This window comes from Petromyzon marinus, chromosome 74, assembly GCF_048934315.1.
Source record: "Petromyzon marinus isolate PM22_M1 ecotype Great Lakes invasive population chromosome 74, UKy_Petmar_22M1.pri1.0, whole genome shotgun sequence".
Taxonomy (NCBI): domain Eukaryota; kingdom Metazoa; phylum Chordata; class Hyperoartia; order Petromyzontiformes; family Petromyzontidae; genus Petromyzon; species Petromyzon marinus.
The window spans coordinates 7,766,996-7,790,961 of NC_133740.1; the positions used below are offsets into that span (position 1 = coordinate 7,766,996).

The following is a 23,966-nucleotide window of genomic DNA, read 5'->3' on the forward strand; positions in this document are numbered from 1 at the left end:
TGAGTGGTGGTGAGGAGTGGTGGTGAGGAGTGGTGGTGGTGAGTGGTGGTGAGGAGTGGTGATGAGGAGTGGTGATGAGGAGTGGATGGGGTCTCACTTGGCCCACTCCACGTTCAGGATGAGGTGGTGGTGGTGGTGGTGAGTGGTGGTGAGGAGTGGTGGTGAGGAGTGGTGGTGGTGAGTGGTGATGAGGAGTGGATGGGGTCTCACTTGGCCCACTCCACGTTCAGGATGAGGTGGTGGTGGTGAGGAGTGGTGGTGAGGAGTGGTGGTGGTGAGTGGTGGTGAGGAGTGGATGGGGTCTCACTTGGCCCACTCCACGTTCAGGATGAGGTGGTGGTGGTGAGTGGTGGTGAGGAGTGGTGGTGAGGAGTGGTGGTGGTGAGTGGTGGTGAGGAGTGGATGAGGTCTCACTTGGCCCACTCCACGTTCAGGATGAGGTGGTGGTGGTGAGTGGTGGTGAGGAGTGGTGGTGTTGAGTGGTGGTGAGGAGTGGATGGGGTCTCACTTGGCCCACTCCACGTTCAGGATGAGGTGGTGGTGGTGGTGAGTGGTGGTGAGGAGTGGTGGTGAGGAGTGGATGAGGTCTCACTTGGCCCACTCCACGTTCAGGATGAGGTGGTGGTGGTGAGGAGTGGTGGTGGTGAGTGGTGGTGAGGAGTGGATGGGGTCTCACTTGGCCCACTCCACGTTCAGGATGAGGTGGTGGTGGTGAGGAGTGGTGGTGAGGAGTGGTGGTGGTGAGTGGTGGTGAGGAGTGGATGGGGTCTCACTTGGCCCACTCCACGTTCAGGATGAGGTGGTGGTGGTGAGGAGTGGTGGTGAGGAGTGGTGGTGGTGAGTGGTGGTGAGGAGTGGATGGGGTCTCACTTGGCCCACTCCACGTTCAGGATGAGGTGGTGGTGGTGGTGAGTGGTGGTGAGGAGTGGTGGTGGTGAGTGGTGGTGAGGAGTGGATGGGGTCTCACTTGGCCCACTCCACGTTCAGGATGAGGTGGTGGTGGTGAGTGGTGAGTGGTGGTGAGGAGTGGTGGTGGTGAGTGGTGGTGAGGAGTGGTGGTGGTGAGTGGTGGTGAGGAGTGGATGGGGTCTCACTTGGCCCACTCCACGTTCAGGATGAGGTGGTGGTGGTGGTGAGTGGTGGTGAGGAGTGGTGGTGAGGAGTGGATGAGGTCTCACTTGGCCCACTCCACGTTCAGGATGAGGTGGTGAGTGGTGAGGAGTGGTGGTGGTGAGTGGTGGTGAGGAGTGGATGGGGTCTCACTTGGCCCACTCCACGTTCAGGATGAGGTGGTGGTGGTGGTGAGTGGTGGTGAGGAGTGGTGGTGGTGAGTGGTGGTGAGGAGTGGATGGGGTCTCACTTGGCCCACTCCACGTTCAGGATGAGGTGGTGGTGGTGAGGAGTGGTGGTGGTGAGGAGTAGTGGTGGTGAGTGTTGGTGAGGAGTGGATGGGGTCTCACTTGGCCCACTCCACGTTCAGGATGAGGTGGTGGTGGTGAGGAGTGGTGGTGGTGAGGAGTAGTGGTGGTGAGTGGTGGTGAGGAGTGGATGGGGTCTCACTTGGCCCACTCCACGTTCAGGATGAGGTGGTGGTGGTGAGGAGTGGTGGTGGTGAGGAGTGGTGGTGAGGAGTGGTGATGAGGAGTGGATGGGGTCTCACTTGGCCCACTCCACGTTCAGGATGAGGTGGTGGTGGTGGTGGTGAGTGGTGGTGAGTGGTGGTGGTGGTGAGTGTTGGTGAGGAGTGGATGGGGTCTCACTTGGCCCACTCCACGTTCAGGATGAGGTGGTGGTGGTGGTGGTGAGTGGTGGTGAGTGGTGGTGGTGAGTGTTGGTGAGGAGTGGATGGGGTCTCACTTGGCCCACTCCACGTTCAGGATGAGGTGGTGGTGGTGGTGGTGAGTGGTGGTGAGTGGTGGTGGTGAGTGTTGGTGAGGAGTGGATGGGGTCTCACTTGGCCCACTCCACGTTCAGGATGAGGTGGTGGTGGTGGTGAGTGGTGGTGAGGAGTGGTGGTGGTGGTGGTGGTGAGTGGTGGTGAGGAGTGGTGGTGGTGAGTGTTGGTGAGGAGTGGATGGGGTCTCACTTGGCCCACTCCACGTTCAGGATGAGGTGGTGGTGGTGAGTGGTGGAGGTGAGTGATGGTGAGGAGTGGTGGTGAGGAGTGGTGGTGAGGAGTGGATGGGGTCTCACTTGGCCCACTCCACGTTCAGGATGAGGTGGTGGTGGTGAGTGGTGGTGGTGGTGAGTGGTGGTGAGGAGTGGATGGGGTCTCACTTGGCCCACTCCACGTTCAGGATGAGGTGGTGGTGGTGGTGAGTGGTGGTGGTGAGTGGTGGTGAGGAGTGGATGAGGTCTCACTTGGCCCACTCCACGTTCAGGATGAGGTGGTGGTGGTGAGGAGTGGTGGTGAGGAGTGGTGGTGAGGAGTGGTGGTGAGGAGTGATGGGGTCTCACTTGGCCCACTCCACGTTCAGGATGAGGTGGTGGTGGTGAGGAGTGGTGGTGGTGAGTGGTGGTGAGGAGTGGATGGGGTCTCACTTGGCCCACTCCACGTTCAGGATGAGGTGGTGGTGGTGGTGAGTGGTGGTGAGGAGTGGTGGTGGTGAGTGTTGGTGAGGAGTGGATGGGGTCTCACTTGGCCCACTCCACGTTCAGGATGAGGTGGTGGTGGTGAGTGGTGGTGGTGAGTGGTGGTGAGGAGTGGTGATGAGGAGTGGTGATGAGGAGTGGATGGGGTCTCACTTGGCCCACTCCACGTTCAGGATGAGGTGGTGGTGGTGGTGAGTGGTGGTGGTGAGGAGTGGTGGTGAGGAGTGGTGGTGAGGAGTGGATGGGGTCTCACTTGGCCCACTCCACGTTCAGGATGAGGTGGTGGTGGTGAGGAGTGGTGGTGGTGAGTGTTGGTGAGGAGTGGATGGGGTCTCACTTGGCCCACTCCACGTTCAGGATGAGGTGGTCGTATCCGAAGCCGGAGACGCCGGCGATGGCGCGAGCTGCGTCCTCGCGGCGATGGAAGCTGATGAACGCAAAGCCCTGCAAAGCCACCACCACCACCACCACCACAACAACAACAACAAGGCACGGCCGTCAACAACAACAACAACACCACACGGTCAACAACGAGAGAGAGTGCCCCCTCCTCTCCTTCCCCCCCCATGCCCGCCCCTCCCCCCTCACCTTGGACTGCCCGGTGACTTTGTCTTTGGCCAGGTAAATGCGGGCGATGGAGCCGAATGGGCGGAACAGCTCCTGCAGGTCGGACTCGCGCGTGTCCTCCGACAGGTTCGTCACGCGGATCGTCGCGTTGTCATCTGGGCGGTCACACGCACGGTCAGTCAGTCACGCGGTCAGTCAGTCACACGCACGGTCAGTCAGTCACACGCACGGTCAGTCAGTCACACGGTCAGTCAGTCAGTCAGTCACACGGTCAGTCAGTCACACGCACGGTCAGTCAGTCACACGCACGGTCAGTCAGTCACACGGTCAGTCAGTCACACGGTCAGTCAGTCACACGCACGGTCAGTCAGTCACACGGTCAGTCAGTCAGTCAGTCACACGGTCAGTCAGTCACACGCACGGTCAGTCACGCGCACGGTCAGTCAGTCACACGCACGGTCAGTCAGTCACGCGCACGGTCAGACAGTCACACGCACGGTCAGTCAGTCACACGCACGGTCAGTCAGTCACACGCACGGTCAGTCAGTCACGCGTACGGTCAGTCAGTCACACGCACGGTCAGTCAGTCACACGCACGGTCAGTCAGTCACGCGCACGGTCAGTCAGTCACGCGTACAGTCAGTCACACGCACGGTCAGTCAGTCACACGCACGGTCAGTCAGTCACACGGTCAGTCAGTCACACGCACGGTCAGTCAGTCACACGCACGGTCAGTCAGTCACGCGCACGGTCAGACAGTCACACGCAGAGTCAGTCAGTCACACGGTCAGTCAGTCACGCGCACGGTCAGTCAGTCACACGCACGGTCAGTCAGTCACACGGTCAGTCACGTGCACGGTCAGTCACACACAGTCAGTCTCGCAAGCACAGTCACACAGTCACGCACAGTCAAGCAGAGTCACGCACAGTCATACACAGTCAGAGTCTCACACACAGTCACACAGTCACACACAGTCACGTAATCAAGCAGAGTCACACACAGCCACGCAGTCACGTACAGTAAGTCTCATGCACAGTCACGCACAATCAAGCAGTGACACACAGTCACGCACAGTCACGCACAGTCACACACAGTCGCGCACAGTCACACACAGTCAAGCAGAGTCACGCACAGAGTCTCACACACAGTCACGCACAGTCACACACAGTCACGCACAGTCGCGCACAGTCACGCACAGTCACACGCGCACAGTCAAGCACAGTCACGCAGAGTCACACACAGTAACACACAGTCACGCACAGTCACGCACAGTCGCGCACAGTCACGCACAGTCGCGCACAGTCACACGCGCACAGTCACGCACAGTCACGCAGAGTCACACACAGTCACACACAGTCACACACAGTCACACAGTCACACAGAGTCACACACAGTCACACACACTCTCACACAGTCACACACAGTCACACACAGTCACACACACTCTCACACAGTCACACACAGTCACGCAGTCACACACAGTCACACACAGTCCCACACAGTCACACACAGTAACACAGTCACACACAGTAACACACAGTCACACACAGTCACACACAGTCACACACAGTCCCACACAGTCACACACAGTAACACAGTCACACACAGTCACACACAGTCACACACAGTCACACACAGTCACACACAGTCACACACAGTAACACAGTCACACACAGTCACACACAGTCGCACACAGTAACACACAGTCACACACAGTCACACACAGTCACACACAGTCCCACACAGTCACACACAGTAACACAGTCACACACAGTCACACACAGTCGCACACAGTAACACACAGTCACACACAGTCACACACAGTCACACACAGTCCCACACAGTCACACACAGTAACACAGTCACACACAGTCACACACAGTCGCACACAGTCACACACAGTCACACACAGTAACACACAGCCACACAGTCACACACAGTCACACACAGTCACACACTCTCACACAGTCACACACAGTCACACACAGTCACACACAGTCACACACAGTCACACACAGTCACACACAGTAACACACAGTAACACACAGTCACACACAGTAACACACAGTCACACACAGCCACACAGTCACACACAGTCACACACAGTCCCACACAGTCACACACAGTAACACAGTCACACACAGTAACACACAGTCACACACAGTCACACACAGTCACACACAGTAACACAGTCACACACAGTCACACACAGTCGCACACAGTCGCACACAGTAACACACAGTCACACACAGTCACACACAGTCACACACAGTCACACACAGTCACACACAGCCACACAGTCACACACAGTCACACACAGTCGCACACAGTCACACACAGTAACACACACTCTCACACAGTCCCACACAGTCACACACAGTAACACAGTCACACACAGTCACACACAGTCACACACAGTAACACACAGTCACACACAGCCACACAGTCACACACAGTCACACACAGTCGCACACAGTCACACACAGTAACACACACTCTCACACAGTCCCACACAGTCACACACAGTAACACAGTCACACACAGTCACACACAGTCACACACAGTAACACACAGTCTCACACACTCACACACAGTCACACACAGTCACACACAGTCACACACAGTCGCACGCCGCGTGCCTGTGTCTCCGCGCCGGCTCGACTGCATCGACTCCCCGCGCCGGTTCCCGCCACCGTCTCGCAGCACCGGCGGGACGTACTTCCCCGTCTTGGCGGCGGGGCCCGCCTGAGCCGGCTCGCCCTCCACTGCACAAACACACGCACAACCATTAACACACGCACGCATTAACACACGCACGCATTAACACACGCATTAACACACACGCAAGCATTAACACACACACGCATTAACACACGCACGCACACGCATTAACACGCACACATTAACACACACGCAAGCATTAACACGCACACAAGCATTAACACACACACGCATTAACACACACAAGCATTAACACACACGCATTAACACACACAAGCATTAACACGCACGCAAGCATTAACACGCACACAAGCATTAACACACACACGCATTAACACACACACGCATTAACACACACGCATTAACACACACGCATTAACACACACAAGCATTAACACGCACGCAAGCATTAACACGCACACAAGCATTAACACACACACGCATTAACACACACGCATTAACACACACGCATTAACACACACGCATTAACACACACGCATTAACACACACGCATTAACACACACAACCATTAACACTCACGCATTAACACACACGCATTAACACACACGCATTAACACACACAAGCATTAACACGCACGCATTAACACACACAAGCATTAACACACACGCATTAACACACACAAGCATTAACACTCACGCATTAACACACACGCATTAACACACGCATTAACACACGCATTAACACACACAAGCATTAACACGCACGCATTAACACACACAAGCATTAACACACACGCATTAACACACACAAGCATTAACACACACAAGCATTAACACACGCACGAATTAACACACACGCAAGCATTAACACACACACGCATTAACACGCACGCAAGCATTAACACGCACGCATTAACACACACACGCATTAACACGCACGCATTAACACACGCACGCATTAACACACACACGCATTAACACACGCACGCATTAACACACACACACGCATTAACACACACATTAACACACACGCAAGCATGAACACACACGCATTAACACACACGCGCATTAACACACACGCATTAACACACACATTAACACACACGCATTAACACGCACGCATTAACACGCACACAAGCATTAACACACACGCATTAACACGCACGCAAGCATTAACACACACGCAAGCATTAACACGCACGCATTAACACACACAAGCATTAACACGCACGCATTAACACACACAAGCATTAACACACACGCATTAACACACACGCATTAACACACACACATTAACACGCACGCATTAACACGCACGCATTAACACACACGCAAGCATTAACACGCACGCATTAACACACGCAAGCATTAACACACACACGCATTAACACACACATTAACACACACGCATTAACCCACACGCATTAACACACACGCATTAACACGCACGCAAGCATTAACACACGCACGCATTAACACACGCAAGCATTAACACACACGCATTAACACACACATTAACACACACGCATTAACCCACACGCATTAACACACGCGCATTAACACACACGCATTAACACACACGCATTAACACGCACGCATTAACACGCACGCATTAACACGCACGCATTAACACACACGCAAGCATTAACACGCACGCATTAACACACGCAAGCATTAACACACACACGCATTAACACACACATTAACACACACGCATTAACCCACATGCATTAACACACGCGCATTAACACACACACATTAACCCACACGCATTAACACACACGCATTAACACGCACGCAAGCATTAACACACGCGCATTAACACACACGCATTAACACACACGCATTAACACACACGCATTAACACACGCGAATTAACACACACGCATTAAACACACACGCATTAACACACGCGAATTAACACACGCATTAACACACACGCATTAAACACACACGCATTAACACACACGCATTAACACACACGCATTAAACACACGCGAATTAACACACGCGAATTAACACACGCATTAACACACACACACAGGCACACACATTAATACACACGCACACACATTAATACACACACACAGGCACACATTCATACACACGCACAGACACACATTAATACACACACCCCTGTTAACAACTAATCGCGTAATGACGGGCCTCCATAGAGCCCAACCTGTAGTGTATAGTGTAGTGTATAATGTAGTGTATAATGTAGTGTATAGTGTAGTGTATAGTGTAGTGTATAGTGTAGTGTATAGTGTAGTGTATACTAGTATAGTGTATAGTGTAGTGTATAGTCGTGTATAATGTAGTGCTGTGTATAGTAGTGGTGTATAGTAATGTAGTGTATAGTAGTTTACAGAGTAGTGTAGTGTATAGTGTAGTGTATAGTAGTATAGTAGTGTAGTCTATAGTGTAGTGTATAGTAGTGTATTGTATAGTAGTATAGTGTATAGTGTAGTGTATAGTAGTATAGTTGTGTCGTGTATAGTAGTGTAGTGTATAGTGTAGTGTATAGTAGTATAGCAGTGTAGTGTATAGTAGTGTAGTGTATAGTAGTGTAGTGTACAGTAGTGTAGTGTATAGTGTAGTGTACAGTAGTATAGTGTATAGTGTAGTGTATAGTAGTATAGTAGTGTAGTGTATAGTAGTGTAGTGTATAGTGTAGTGTATAGTAGTAGTGTAGTGTACAGTAGTGTAGCGTATAGTGTAGTGTATAGTAGTGTATAGTGTAGTGTATAGTGTAGTGTTTAGTGACGATAGGCCTCCATAGAGCCCAATGTGTTCACTTACCGACCATTCCCCTGTTAATGACGGACTGCTGCACGTACGGTAAACATTAATTAACTAACCGTGTTCCTTTAAAAATGACGTCCTGATAACGCCGTCCAGTACCTTAACGTATTAACCCCCGCTGTTTAAACATTACAGAGTACATCATGTGGACCTCCTTGCCCAAAATATGATAATAGCTTTGTACCCCTTTTGGCGTCCGCTGGTCTAACACCGTTTGAGACGAGGCTCGAAAGAAAGCTGTCTCTGGGGGTGTGGACCAATCGGCTTCGAGGACAGTGCCAATAGATTTACCAGAGTATGTCTTTTTGTTTGCAGACGCGATTCCTCGTAAAAAGGTTTCAGTTTGGCGTTTTAACATCTTAGCAAAGCTGTTTTGCTGCCAGGCATATTACAGAGCAACGTGGTTTTTTCTTGGGTTGTGGGGGGGGGAAAGGTGGTAAACTTTCGACGCCGTCGGAACGAAACGGAGCCCTTAAACCGCACGTACCCCCCCACGCTCGTTTAGCGAGCACGCTTCGTGGAACCAATCGCCGTCGCCAAAGGACGGGGGTGGGGGGGGTGGGGTGGAGGGTTGGTGCCACATTTTCAAGAGCTCCCTGCAAGCACGGCATGCCAACGTCACCCCCGGGAACGTCGGGGATACAGCTTATCCAGCGGTCATGTGACTCTCACCTCTCTCACCTCCCTCCCCCCCTCTATCTCCCGCACCTCCCCCTCACCTCTCTCCTCCCTCTCCTCCCTCTCCTCCCTCTCCTCCCTCTCTCTTTCCTCCCCTCTCCCTCTCTTTCCTCCTCTCCCTCTCTTCCCTCCCCTCCCCCTCCCTCCCCTCCCCTCCCCCTCTCACCCTTCTCCTTCTCGCCGGTGCTGAGGCCCAGCTGCTCGGCCAGCTCCTTCTGCATGGGCCCCAGGGTGTCCTTGTAGGGGCACTTGGTGGTCCAGTGGTCGCCCTTGCAGATGCGGCAGGAGACCATCTTCTGCCCCCGCAGCTTGGCCATCGGATCCTCCTCCTGTTGGGTGTCCAGGTCCTGGTGGTGGCGGTGGGGAGAGAGGGGGAGGGCCGGGTGAGGGGGGGGGTGAGATCGTCATGGGCGAGAGGGGGGGGGGGGCAGTGGGGGGGAGTGAAGGGAGGGGCAGTGGGGGGAGCGAGGGGGAGGGGGGGTAGTGGGGGGAGCGAGGGGGAGAGGGGGTAGTGGGGGGAGCGAGGGCAGTGGGGGGGAAGTGGGGGGAGCGAGGGGAGGGGCAGTGGGGGGAGCGAGGGGAGGAGCAGTGGGGGGAGCGAGGGGAGGGGCAGGGGGGGCAGTGGGGGCAGTGGGGGGAGCGGGGGCAGTGGGGGGAGCGAGGAGAGGGGCAGGGGGGGGAGCGAGGGGAGGGGCAGTGGGGGGAGCGAGGGGAGGGGCAGTGGGGGGAGCGAGGGGAGGGGCAGTGGGGGGAGCGAGGGGAGGGGCAGGGGGGGGAGCGAGGGGAGGGGCAGTGGGGGGAGCGAGGGGAGGAGCAGTGGGGGGAGCGAGGGGGGGCAGTGGGGGCAGTGGGGGGAGCGGGGGCAGGGGGTGAGCGAGGGGAGGGGTAGTGGGGGGAGCGAGGGGAGGGGTAGTGGGGGGAGCAAGGGGGGGGTAGTGGGGGGAGCGAGGGGTGTAGCTACTTTATTGCGCAGATCGCCGGACTGATGAGAGCCTTCCGAGCGGTTTTGCCGGATCGGCGCAGGACTTCCGGATCATTTCGGTAAGCCGGATTATCGCGCAGTGTCGGATAACGTAATCAATGACGTCATCGGTGACGAGGTGCATGCCCCTTGTGGCCCTTGGTGCTCACCTCACTCTGTCGCTCACCACCACACTCCCTCACCCAATCGCTCACCACCACACTCCCTCTCACCCAATCGCTCACCACCACACTCCCTCACCCAATCGCTCACCACCACTCCCTCACCCAATCACTCACCACCACACTCCCTCACCCAATCGCTCACCACCATACTTCGTCACCCAATCGCTCACCACCACACTTCCTCACCACCACACTCCCTCACCCAATCGCTCACCACCACACTCCCTCACCCAATCACTCACCACCACACTCCCTCACCCAATCACTCACCACCACTACCTCACCCAATCGCTCACCACCACACTTCCTCACCCAATCGCTCACCACCACACTCCCTCACCCAATCGCTCACCACCACACTCCCTCACCCAATCGCTCACCACCACTCCCTCTCACCCAACCACTCACCACCACACGCCGTCACCCAATCGCTCACCACCACACACCCTCACTCTGTCGCTCACCAACCACACTCCCTTACTCTGTAGCTCACCACCACACTCCCTCACCCAATCGCTCACCACCACACTTCCTCACCCAATCACTCACCACCACACTCCCTCACCCATTCACTCACCCATTCACTCACGACCACACTTCCTCACCCAATCGCTCACCACCACACTCCCTCACCCAATAGCTCACCACCACTCTCCCTCACCCAATCGCTCACCACCACACTCCCTCACCCAATCGCTCACCACCACACTCCCTCACCCAATCGCTCACCACCACTCCCTCACCCAATCACTCACCACCACACTCCCCCTCACCCAATCGCTCACCACTACACTCCCTCACCCATTCACTCACCACCACACTCCCTCACCCAATCGCTCACCACCACACTTCCTCACCCAATCGCTCACCACCACACTTCCTCACCCAATCACTCACCACCACACTCCCTCACCCAATCGCTCACCACCACTCCCTCTCACCCAACCACTCACCACCACACGCCGTCACCCAATCGCTCACCACCACACTTCCTCACCCAATCGCTCACCACCACACTTCCTCACCCAATCACTCACCATCACACTCCCTCACCCATTCACTCACCACCACACTTCCTCACCCAATCGCTCACCACCACACTCCCTCACCCAATCGCTCACCACCACACTTCCTCACCCAATCACTCACCACCACACTCCCTCACCCATTCACTCACCACCACACTTCCTCACCCAATCGCTCACCACCACACTCCCTCACCCAATCGCTCACCACCACACTCCCTCACCCAATCGCTCACCACCACACTCCCTCTCACCCAATCGCTCACCACCGCACTCCCTCACTGTCGCCCACCACCAAACAATCTCACTGTCGCTCACCACCACAAGCCCTCACTCTGTCGCTCACCACTACAATTCCCCACTGTCGCTCACCACCACACCCCCTCACCAAATCGCTCACCACCACACTCCCTCACTCTGCCGCTCACCACCACACGCCTTCACCCAATCGCTCACCACCACCACTCCCTCACCAAATCGCTCACCACCACACGCCCTCACCCAATCACTCACCTCCACACTCCATCACCCTATCGCTCACCACCACACTCCCTCACCCAATCGCTCACCACCACACTCCATCACCCTATCGCTCACCACCACAATCCCTCACCCAATCGCTCAACACCACACTCCCATCACCCTATCGCTCACCACCACAATCCCTCACCCAATCGCTCACCACCACACTCCATCACCCTATCGCTCACCACCACTCCCTCACCCTATCGCTCACCACCACCACTCCCTCAACAAATCGCTCACCACCACACGCCCTCACCCAATCGCTCACCACGACAAGCCCACACCCAATCGCTCACCACCACACGCCCTCACCCAATCGCTCACTACCACACTCCCTCTCACCCAATCGCTCACCACCACACGCCCTCACCCAATCGCTCACCACCACACTCCCTCTCACCCAATCGCTCACCACCACACGCCCTCACCCAATTGCTCACCACCACACTCCCTCTCACCCAATCGCTCACCACCACACGCCCTCACCCAATCACTCACCACCACACTCCCTCACCCAATCGCTCACCACCACACTCCCTCTCACCCAATCGCTCATCACCACACGCCCTCACCCAATCGCTCACCACCACACTCACTCACCAAGTCGCTCACCACCACAAGCCCTCACCCAATCGCTCACCACCACACACTCTCACCCAATCGCTCACCACCACCACCACCACTCCCTCACCAAATCGCTCACCACCACACGCCCTCACCAAATCGCTCACCACCTCACACTCTCACCCAATCGCTCCCCACCACACGCCCTCACCCAATCGCTCACCACCACACTCCCTCACCCAAGTCACTCACCACCACACTCCCTCACCTCCTTGTTGGTGACGAAGGTCATGAAGACGTCGTCGCTGACCATGGTAGTCATGACGTTGGGGCCAACCGCGTCGAATTCCGAATTTCCAAACTTCTTCCAGTTCTGATGGGGCATCATGGAACATTGTCTCAGCGCTGTCTCTGTGTACATCATCTCAGCCCGTCTGTGTCCATCGTCTCAGCCCTGTCTCTGTGTCTCCATCATCACAGCTCTGTCTCTGTGTCTATCATCTCAGCTCTGTCTCTGTGTCCATCATCTCAGCCCTGTCTCTGTGTCTCCATCATCTCAGCTCCTGTCTCTGTGTCTATCATCACAGCCCTGTCTCTGTGTCTATCATCTCAGCCCTGTCTCTGTGTCCATCATCTCAGCCCCTGTCTCTGTGTCTACCATCTCAGCCCTGTCTCTGTGTCCATCATCTCAGCCCTGTCTCTGTGTCTCCATCATCATAGCCCTGTCTCTGTGTCTACCATCATCTCAGCCCTGTCTCTGTCTCCATCATCTCAGCTCCTGTCTCTGTGTCTATCATCACAGCCCTGTCTCTGTGTCTATCATCTCAGCCCTGTCTCTGTGTCCATCATCTCAGCCCCTGTCTCTGTGTCTACCATCTCAGCCCTGTCTCTGTGTCCATCATCTCAGCCCTGTCTCTGTGTCTCCATCATCATAGCCCTGTCTCTGTGTCTACCATCATCTCAGCCCTGTCTCTGTCTCCATCATCTCAGCCCTGTCTCTGTGTCTCCATCATCACAGCCCTGTCTCTGTGTCTACCATCATCTCAGCCCTGTCTCTGTCTCCATCATCTCAGCCCTGTCTCTGTGTCTCCATCATCACAGCCCTGTCTCTGTCCCCATCATCTCAGCCCTGTCTCTGTGTCTACCATCTCAGCCCTGTCTCTGTGTCCATCATCTCAGCTCTGTCTCTGTGTCTACATCATCACAGCCCTGTCTCTGTGTCCATCATCACAGCTCTGTCTCTGTGTCTCCATCATCTCAGCCCTGTCTCTGTGTCTACCATCTCAGCTCTGTCTCTGTGTCTACCATCTCAGCCCTGTCTCTGTGTTCATCATCTCAGCCCTGTCTGTGTCCATCATCTCAGCCCTGTCTCTGTGCCTACCATCTCAGCCCCTGTCTCTGTGTCCATCATCTCAGCCCTGTCTCTGTGTCCATCACCTTAGCCCCTGTCTCTGTGTCCATCATCACAGCCCTGTCTCTGTGTCTCCATCATCTCAGCCCCTGTCTCTGTCTCCATAATCTCAGCCCTTGTCTCTGTGTCCATCATCTTAGCCCCTGTCTCTGTCCCCATCATCTCAGCCCTGTCTCTGTGTCCATCATCTCAGCCCTGTCTCTGTATCCATCATCTCAGCCCTGTCTCTGTGTCTACCATCTCAGCCCTGTCTCTGTGTCCATCATCTCAGCCCTGTCTCTGTGTCCATCATCTCAGCCCTGTCTCTGTGTCTACCATCTCAGCCCCTGTTTCTGTGTCCATAATCTCAGCCCTGTCTCTGTGTCCATCATCTCAGCCCTGTCTCTGTCTCCATTATCTCAGCCCTGTCTCTGTGTCTACCATCTCAGCCCTGTCTCTGTGTCTACCATCTCAGCCCTTGTCTCTGTGTCTCCATCATCTCAGCCCTGTCTCTGTGTCTACCATCTCAGCCCTTGTCTCTGTCTCCATAATCTTAGCCCCTGTCTCTGTCCCCATCATCTCAGCCCTGTCTCTGTCTCTGTGCCCATCATCTCAGCCCTATCTCAGCTCTGTCTCTGTCCCTATCATCTCAGCCCTGTCTCTGTCTCTGTCCCCATCATCTCAGACCTGTCTCTGTGTCTCCATCATCTCAGCCCTGTCTCTGTCTCTGTCCCCATCATCTCAGCCCTGTCTCTGTGTCTCCATCATCTCAGCCCTGTCTCTGTCTCTGTCCCCATCATCTCAGCCCTGTCTCTGTGTCTCCATCATCACAGCTCTGTCTCTGTGTCTATCATCTCAGCTCTGTCTCTGTGTCCATCATCTCAGCCCTGTCTCTGTGTCTCCATCATCTCAGCTCCTGTCTCTGTGTCTATCATCACAGCCCTGTCTCTGTGTCTATCATCTCAGCCCTGTCTCTGTGTCCATCATCTCAGCCCCTGTCTCTGTGTCTACCATCTCAGCCCTGTCTCTGTGTCTCCATCATCATAGCCCTGTCTCTGTGTCTACCATCATCTCAGCCCTGTCTCTGTCTCCATCATCTCAGCTCCTGTCTCTGTGTCTATCATCACAGCCCTGTCTCTGTGTCTATCATCTCAGCCCTGTCTCTGTGTCCATCATCTCAGCCCCTGTCTCTGTGTCTACCATCTCAGCCCTGTCTCTGTGTCCATCATCTCAGCCCTGTCTCTGTGTCTCCATCATCATAGCCCTGTCTCTGTGTCTACCATCATCTCAGCCCTGTCTCTGTCTCCATCATCTCAGCCCTGTCTCTGTGTCTCCATCATCACAGCCCTGTCTCTGTGTCTACCATCATCTCAGCCCTGTCTCTGTCTCCATCATCTCAGCCCTGTCTCTGTGTCTCCATCATCACAGCCCTGTCTCTGTCCCCATCATCTCAGCCCTGTCTCTGTGTCTACCATCTCAGCCCTGTCTCTGTGTCCATCATCTCAGCTCTGTCTCTGTGTCTACATCATCACAGCCCTGTCTCTGTGTCCATCATCACAGCTCTGTCTCTGTGTCTCCATCATCTCAGCCCTGTCTCTGTGTCTACCATCTCAGCTCTGTCTCTGTGTCTACCATCTCAGCCCTGTCTCTGTGTTCATCATCTCAGCCCTGTCTGTGTCCATCATCTCAGCCCTGTCTCTGTGCCTACCATCTCAGCCCCTGTCTCTGTGTCCATCATCTCAGCCCTGTCTCTGTGTCCATCACCTTAGCCCCTGTCTCTGTGTCCATCATCACAGCCCTGTCTCTGTGTCTCCATCATCTCAGCCCCTGTCTCTGTCTCCATAATCTCAGCCCTTGTCTCTGTGTCCATCATCTTAGCCCCTGTCTCTGTCCCCATCATCTCAGCCCTGTCTCTGTGTCCATCATCTCAGCCCTGTCTCTGTATCCATCATCTCAGCCCTGTCTCTGTGTCTACCATCTCAGCCCTGTCTCTGTGTCCATCATCTCAGCCCTGTCTCTGTGTCCATCATCTCAGCCCTGTCTCTGTGTCTACCATCTCAGCCCCTGTTTCTGTGTCCATAATCTCAGCCCTGTCTCTGTGTCCATCATCTCAGCCCTGTCTCTGTCTCCATTATCTCAGCCCTGTCTCTGTGTCTACCATCTCAGCCCTGTCTCTGTGTCTACCATCTCAGCCCTTGTCTCTGTGTCTCCATCATCTCAGCCCTGTCTCTGTGTCTACCATCTCAGCCCTTGTCTCTGTCTCCATAATCTTAGCCCCTGTCTCTGTCCCCATCATCTCAGCCCTGTCTCTGTCTCTGTGCCCATCATCTCAGCCCTATCTCAGCTCTGTCTCTGTCCCTATCATCTCAGCCCTGTCTCTGTCTCTGTCCCCATCATCTCAGACCTGTCTCTGTGTCTCCATCATCTCAGCCCTGTCTCTGTCTCTGTCCCCATCATCTCAGCCCTGTCTCTGTGTCTCCATCATCTCAGCCCTGTCTCTGTCTCTGTCCCCATCATCTCAGCCCTGTCTCTGTGTCTCCATCATCTCAGCCCTGTCTCTGTCTCTGTCCCCATCATCTCAGCCCTGTCTCTGCGCCCGTCCACTGACGGTGGCGATGCTCTCACCTTCCTGTGGGCCACAACTTTGGACGCCTTCCGCGTCTCGATCTTGAAGGTGCGGACGATCTGGGGGTCACACCAGGACGAGAGCGTGAGCGTCGTCGCCCCGTCACCCGTGAGCGGCGACGGCCCCGCCTGAGGCCCCGCGAGGCCCGACTAGGCCCCACTAGGCTCCACAAGGCCCGACGAGGTGCCACATGTGGCCCCACGAGGCCCCATGTGAGGCGTCACGAGGCCCCACTTGGCCCCACGTGGCCTCACTAGCCCCAACAGGCACCCACGTGGGCTCACTAGGCCCCACGTGGCCTCACTAGGCCTCAGCAGGCCCCACCACGCACCCACGAGACCCCACTAGGCCCCACGCAGCCCCACGAGTCCCCACGTGAGGTCCCACTAGGCCCCATCAGGCATCAACGAGGCCTCACTAGGCCCCCTCAGGCACCACCAGGCACCCAATTGGCCTCACTAGGCCCCACAAGTCCCCACGTGAGGCCCCGCAAAACCCCACGAGGCCTCACTAGGCCCCATCAGGCCCCATCAGGCACCCACGTGGCCACACCAGGCCCCACAAGTTCCCACGTGAGGCACCACACAACCTCACGAGGTTTCGATTTGAAGCTTTCGTGACTGCAAGGATTCATCTTCTTTGGTTCTTTCGGTAAAGTCACCACCACGTAGAATGAGAATAAAATGATAAAATAACACAATAAAATTCTCACGACGTTTCGGCCACAACGCAAGTGAAGACGGCCGCTTGCGTTGTGGCTGAAACGTCGTGAGAATTTTATTGTGTTATTTTATTATTTTATTCTCATTCTACGTGGTGGTGACTTTACCGAAAGAACCAAAGAAGATGAACCCCACGAGGCCTCACTAGGCCCCACCAGGCCCCACCAGGCACCCACGTGGCCACACCAGGCCCCACAAGTCCCCACGTGAGGCCCCACAAAACCCCACGAGGCCTCACTAGGCGCCGCCAGGCCCCACGAGGCCCCAGGAGGGCCTTCCATGGAGCCCTCACACAGCACAAGGCGGACCGCCGAGCTTGGGGAGGGGCGACGACGATAGGGTGGGGGGGGGGGCGGATTCCAGAGTGGAGGGGCGGCGAGGAAGGACACAGAGAGACGGAGAGAGAAGTGAGATGACCTGCAGTGTGGTGAGTGGGTGGGTGGGTGGAGTTAATCGGTGAGTGAGTGAGTGGGTGAATGAGTTGGTGGGTGAGTGAGCGGATGAGTGAGTGGGTGAATGAGTGGTTGAGTGAGCGGGTGAGCGGGTGAGTGAGTGGGTGGGTGAGTGAGTGGATGAGTGAGTGGGTGAGTGAGTGGTTGAGTGAGCGGGTGAGTGAGTGGGTGAGTGGTGAGTGAGTGGGTGAGTGAGTGGTGAGTGACTGGGTGAGTGGGTGGGTGAGTGGTTGAGTGAGCGGGTGAGTGAGTGGTGGGTGAGTGGTGAGTGGGTGAGTGGTGAGTGGGTGAGTGGTGAGTGGGTGAGTGAGTGGGTGAGTGGGTGAGTGACTGGGTGAGTGGGTGGGTGAGTGGGTGGGTGGGTGAGTGGGTGGGTGAGTGGGTGGGTGGGTGGGTGAGTGGGTGAGTGACCCGGTGAGTGGGTGAGTGGGTGGGTGAGTGGGTGAGCGAGTGCTTGAGTGAGCGGGTGAGCGAGTGGGTGCGTGAGTGAGTGAGTGAGCGAGTGAGCGAGTGACGCGGGTGGTGACGACGGGGGTTTCGAGCGGTCACTCTCCACCACTCCACTCGGCTGTCCTCACCTTGACCTTCTTGTCATCTTCGTTGAGTTTGTACTCAGTCAGCGTCTTCACGCAGCCATCGATCTGCTCTTTGGGTGAGGGCAGCACTCCTGCGGTGTGGGTTGGTCGGGGTGACGGAGGTCGGGAGGTCACACTCGGCAAGAATTGATGGAAGAATCTCAGGGCTGGCTTTAAAGCGCGCTGTGTTCGACCACCAGCACGGTTGGCTACATGCTATACTGCTGTGCACTACACTATATACTACACTATACATTGCACTACACTACACACTACTATACACTCCACTGTACTAAGTGTACTAAGTGCCTCGGTGAATGTGTATGCTCTGACTTTAACGTAGCTATTTCTGTAGCAGTTACAAGCTAATCACTCAGCTATTTCAATGCTAAATTCTATGCTAATTCCATTGTCAAGGGGTGCCTCTGCGGATGTGTATGCCTTAACTTAGCTATTTCAATGCTAAATTCTATGCTAATTCCTTTAACAATGGGTGCCTCTGCGGATGTGTATGCTTTAACTTTTAACATAGCTATTTCTGTGACCAGTCACAAGCTAATCATTCAGCCATTTCAATGCTAAATTATATGCTAATTCCTTTGTCAAGGCGCTTTGTTCCTCTCACACAGCTTAAAGGCCGTGATCTGAACGTGGCTCTTTCACTCCAGCGCTGTCCTACCAGACAGTCTCGCCTCTTCACCTGATGAAGGCCGCTTGTGTTGTGGCCGAAACGTCGTGAGAATATTATTGTGTTATTTTATTTTATCAATTTATTATTTTATTCTCATTCTACGTGACTTTACCGAAAGAACCAAAGAAGATAAACTATACACTACGCTATACGATAGATTATACACTACACTATACACTACACACACTACGCTATACAATACACACACTATGATATACACTACAATACACTATACTATACAACACAACTCACTACAATACACTATGCTATACATTACACACACTACACTGTACACCACACTAAGCGATACACTTCACTATACTTCGCTATACACTACACACACTATGCTATACGCCACACTGTACACTACAATACACAAGGCAATGCACTACACTATAAACTAAACACACTTCGCGATACACTACACTATACACTACAATACACCACACTATATACTACACAACACTTACTATATACTATAATACACATACTACGCTATACACTACACATACTACACTATACAATACACATGCTACACTATACACTACACATACTACACTATACAATACACATGCTACACTATACACTACACATACTACACCATACACTATACTTACTACACTATACACTACACTTACTACACTATACACTACACTTACTACACTATACACTACACTTACTACACTATACACTACACATACTACACTATACACTACACACTACACATACTACACAATACACTACACATACTACACTATACACTACACATACTACACTATACTACACTACACTATACACTACACATACTACACTATACACTACACATACTACACTATACACTACACATACTACACTATACACTACACATACTACACTATACACTACACATACTACACTATACACTACACATACTACACTATACATTACACATACTACACTATACACTACACATACTACACTATACACTACACATACTACACTATACACTACACTTACTACACTATACACTACACTTACTACACTATACACTACACATACTACACTATACACTACACATACTACACTATACACACTACACTATACACTACACATACTACACTATACACTACACATACTACACTATACACTACACATACTACACTATACACTACACATACTACACTATACACTACACATACTACACTATACACTACACATACTACACTATACACTACACATACTACACTATACACTACACATACTACACTACACTATACACTACACATACTACACTATACTTACTACACTATACACTACACATACTACACTATACACTACACTATACATACTACACTATACACTACACTATACACTACACATACTACACTATACACTACACTTACTACACTATACACTACACTTACTACACTATACACTACACTTACTACACTACACTATACACTACACATACTACACTATACACTACACTATACACACTACACTATACTTCGAACGAGGTGGGTAACGAGGCGGGTAACGAGGTGGGTCACGAGGCGGGTAACGAGGCGGGTAACGAGGTGGGTAACGAGGCGGGTAACGAGGTGGGTAACGAGGCGGGTAACGAGGCGGGTAACGAGGCGGGTAACGAGGCGGGTAACGAGGCGAGTCACGAGGCGGGTAACGAGGTGGGTAACGAGGTGGGTAACGAGGCGGGTAACGAGGTGGGTAACGAGGCGAGTAACGAGGCGGGTAACGAGGCGGGTAACGAGGCGGGTAACGAGGCGAGTCACGAGGTGGGTAACGAGGTGGGTAACGAGGTGGGTAACGAGGTGGGTAACGAGGCGAGTCACGAGGTGGGTAACGAGGTGGGTAACGAGGTGGGTAACGAGGTGGGTAACGAGGTGGGTAACGAGGTGGGTAACGAGGCGAGTCACGAGGTGGGTAACGAGGCGGGTAACGAGGTGGGTAACGAGGTGGGTCACGGCTCTCACCATCTTCGCCTTCCTCCTCCACTTGGTCGGCCCAGCTCGGCTTGGCGCTGCGAGGGACAGAGAGGGGTGAGGAGGTGGTGAGTGGTGAGGTGGTGAGGATGGGAATGGTGAGGAGGTGGTGAGGAGGAGGTGTCGAGTTGTGAGGTGGTGAATGGTGAGGTGGTGGTGAGGATGGGAATGGTGAGGTGGTGAGTGATGAGTGGTGAGGTGGTGAATGGTGAGGTGGTGTTGAGTGGTGAGGTGGTGGTGAATGGTGAGGTGAATGGTGAGGTAGTGTTGAGTGGTGAGGTGGTGGTGTCAAGTGGTGAGATGTTGAGTGGTGAGGTGGTGTTGAATGGTGAGGTGGTGTCGAGTGGTGAGATGGTGAATGGTGAGGTGGTGGTGTCGAGTGGTGAGATGGTGAGGTGGTGTTGAATGGTGAGGTGGTGTCGAGTGGTCAGTGGTGAGGTGGTGGTGTCGAGTGGTGAGGTGGTGTTGAGTTGTGAGGTGGTGTCGAGTGATGAGGTGGTGAGTGGTGAGGTGGTGGTGTCGAGTGGTGAGGTGGTGAGGTGGTGTTGAGTGGTGAGGTGGTGAATGGTGAGGTGGTGTTGAGTGGTGAGATGGTGAGTGGTGAGGTGGTGGTGTCGAGTGGTGAGGTGGTGTTGAGTGGTGAGGTGGTGAATGGTGAGGTGGTGTCGAGTGGTGAGGAAGAGGGCGAGTGGAGGGGTGAGTGGTGAGGTGAGTGGTGAGGTGAGGAGGTTGAGCATGATGAGGATGTGACAGGCGTGTGAGGTGAGTGGTGAGGAGGTTGAGGATGATGAGGATGTGACAGGCGGGTGAGGGTGAGTGGTGAGGAGGTTGAGCATGATGAGGATGTGACAGGCGAGTGGAGGGATGAGTGGTGAGGTGAGTGGTGAGGAGGATGAGCATGATGAGGATGTGACAGGCGTGTGGAGGGATGAGTGGTGAGGTGAGTGGTGAGGAGGTTGAGCATGATGAGGATGTGACAGGCGTGTGAGGGTGAGGTGAGTGGTGAGAATGAGGTTTAAGGTGAGTGATGAGGCGAGTAGTGTCGGCAACCACGTGATGAGGTGAGCGTCGAAGAGTGAGATCAGTTAGGTGGTGAGTGATGAGGTGGGTGAGAGGTGAGTGATGAGGTGTGGGTGTGTGAGGGGAGTGGTGAGAATGAGGTGTGAGCTGAGTGATGAGGTTAGCGATGAGGTGAGGATGTGAGTGGTGAGGTGGTTTAGAGGATGTGAAGAGTGATGAGGATTGTGAGTGATGAGGTGGTTGAGAAGATGAGAGTGGTGAGAATGAGTGATGAGGTGAGTAACGTTCACGGAGAGGTGAGCATGCCAGTAACCACGCGATGAGGTGAGTGGTGAAGATGTGAGGCGAGTGAGATGAGTTAGGGGATGGTGAGGAGGTGGTAAGATGAGTTAGGGGATGGTGAGGTGGTGAGGAGGTGGTAAGATGAGTTAGGGGATGGTGAGGTGGTGAGGAGGTGGTAAGATGAGTTAGGGTGTGGTGAGGAAGGCGAGGGAGATAGCGAGAGAGATGAGTTAGGGGGTGGTGAGTAAGGAGGTGGCGAGAGAGCTGAGTTAGGGGGTGGTGAGTGAGGAGGCGGTGAGTAAGGCGGTGGTAAGTGAGCAGGTGGTGAGGAGGCGGTGGTGGTGGTGAGTAGCGGTGAGGTGGTGAGTGGCGAGGCGCTGCGGTGGTGAGCCGGTGGTAAGTGGTGAGCCGGTGGTGAGGAGGCTCACTCGAAGTCTAACATGGTGGTGAGTGGTGGTGAGGAGGTGGTGAGTGGTGGTGAGGAGGTGGTGGGAGGTGGTGAGTGATGGTGAGGAGGTGGTGAGGAGGTGGTGAGTGGTGGTGAGGAGGTGGTGAGGCTCACTCGAAGTCTAACATGGTGGTGAGTGGTGGTGAGGTGGTAAGTGGTGGTGAGTGGTGGTGAGGAGGTGGTGAGTGGTGGTGAGGAGGTGGTGAAGAGGTGGTGAGGCTCACTCGAAGTCTAACATGGTGGTGAGTGGTGGTGAGGAGGTGGTGGGAGGTGGTGAGTGGTGGTGAGGAGGTGGTGAGGAGGTGGTGAGGAGGTGGTGAGTGGTGGTGAGGAGGTGGTGAGTGGTGGTGAAGAGGTGGTGAGTGGTGGTGAGGAGGTGGTGAGGCTCACTCGAAGTCTAACATGGTGGTCTCCCCTCCGTGTTGCGTCCCGCGTGCTCAGGCCTCGGGGTCGCGGGGTCACGCGGGACGGGAAGTCGCGCGGAAAAACCGAACCCACAAACGCTAAAAAAACCGCGATTTTTTAATCCGCGCCCCACGTGGCGCAACGCAAAAGACAAAGATCCCCCGTGTAGCCTGAACAGACTGTAGGGGCAAGTGCTGTTAGCGAGCGGCAGCAAGGGAGGTCACATGGTGTAGCTGGTCACCTCGAGCTCTCAATGTCCTAAGGGGCCGTCCATAAATGACGTCACGCGATTTTGCACGATTTTTTGACCCCCCCTCTCCCCTCGTCACACGACGTCACAAAAAGTCAAACCCCCACCCCCTCTCAAATATGACGTCACAAAGCTCTGCTCCCCCCCCCAAAAATATATATATAAAACATAGTTCAAATCGCTTTAAACTATTGTCATTGTAGTGCGTGTTTAATGTGCCGCTGCACTCTGATGTTGTAGGTAGAAAACATTTATTTAAAAAGTCTTTTTAATTAAGTAGAACGTGTTGTCTGTATTTATTTATAAAGTTGCGCATTTTGACGTGACGTCACATTTCTCAACCCGCCCCCCCCTCCCCCCACTCGTCACACATCGTCACAAATGTCTGACCCCCCCCCACCCACCCACCTCTAGGTGCGTGACGTCATTGACAATGACAATAGTTTAAAGCGATTTGAAGCATGTTTTATTAAAAAAAATTGGGGGGGGGGGGAGCAAAGCTTTGTGACGTCATATTTGAGGGGGGTCTGACTTTTTGTGA

The 23,966-nt window shown here is 54.0% G+C and overlaps 1 protein-coding gene across 2 annotated transcripts in view; it reads right to left on the bottom strand.

Annotated features, from left to right (window-relative positions):
- Positions 1-23,311, bottom strand: part of EIF3G (eukaryotic translation initiation factor 3 subunit G) — a 30,635-nt gene extending 7,324 nt beyond the window's left edge. Inside the window, exons 1-9 of one of the 2 annotated variants that reach the window (XM_032980765.2) lie at positions 23,161-23,311; positions 21,012-21,058; positions 18,354-18,442; positions 16,601-16,660; positions 12,854-12,958; positions 9,492-9,672; positions 5,800-5,925; positions 3,181-3,314; positions 2,930-3,036 (exon numbers count right to left, since the gene is read on the bottom strand). In XM_032980765.2, the coding sequence (XP_032836656.1) occupies positions 2,930-3,036; positions 3,181-3,314; positions 5,800-5,925; positions 9,492-9,672; positions 12,854-12,958; positions 16,601-16,660; positions 18,354-18,442; positions 21,012-21,058; positions 23,161-23,174 (863 nt within the window). In that variant the 5' untranslated portion in view covers positions 23,175-23,311. Of the gene's footprint in view, positions 1-2,929; positions 3,037-3,180; positions 3,315-5,799; positions 5,926-9,491; positions 9,673-12,853; positions 12,959-16,600; positions 16,661-18,353; positions 18,443-21,011; positions 21,059-22,750; positions 22,842-23,160 lie in introns of those variants that run through there. The other variant, XM_076056059.1, reaches the window with a different exon arrangement.
- Positions 23,312-23,966: the final 655 nt, after the last annotated feature.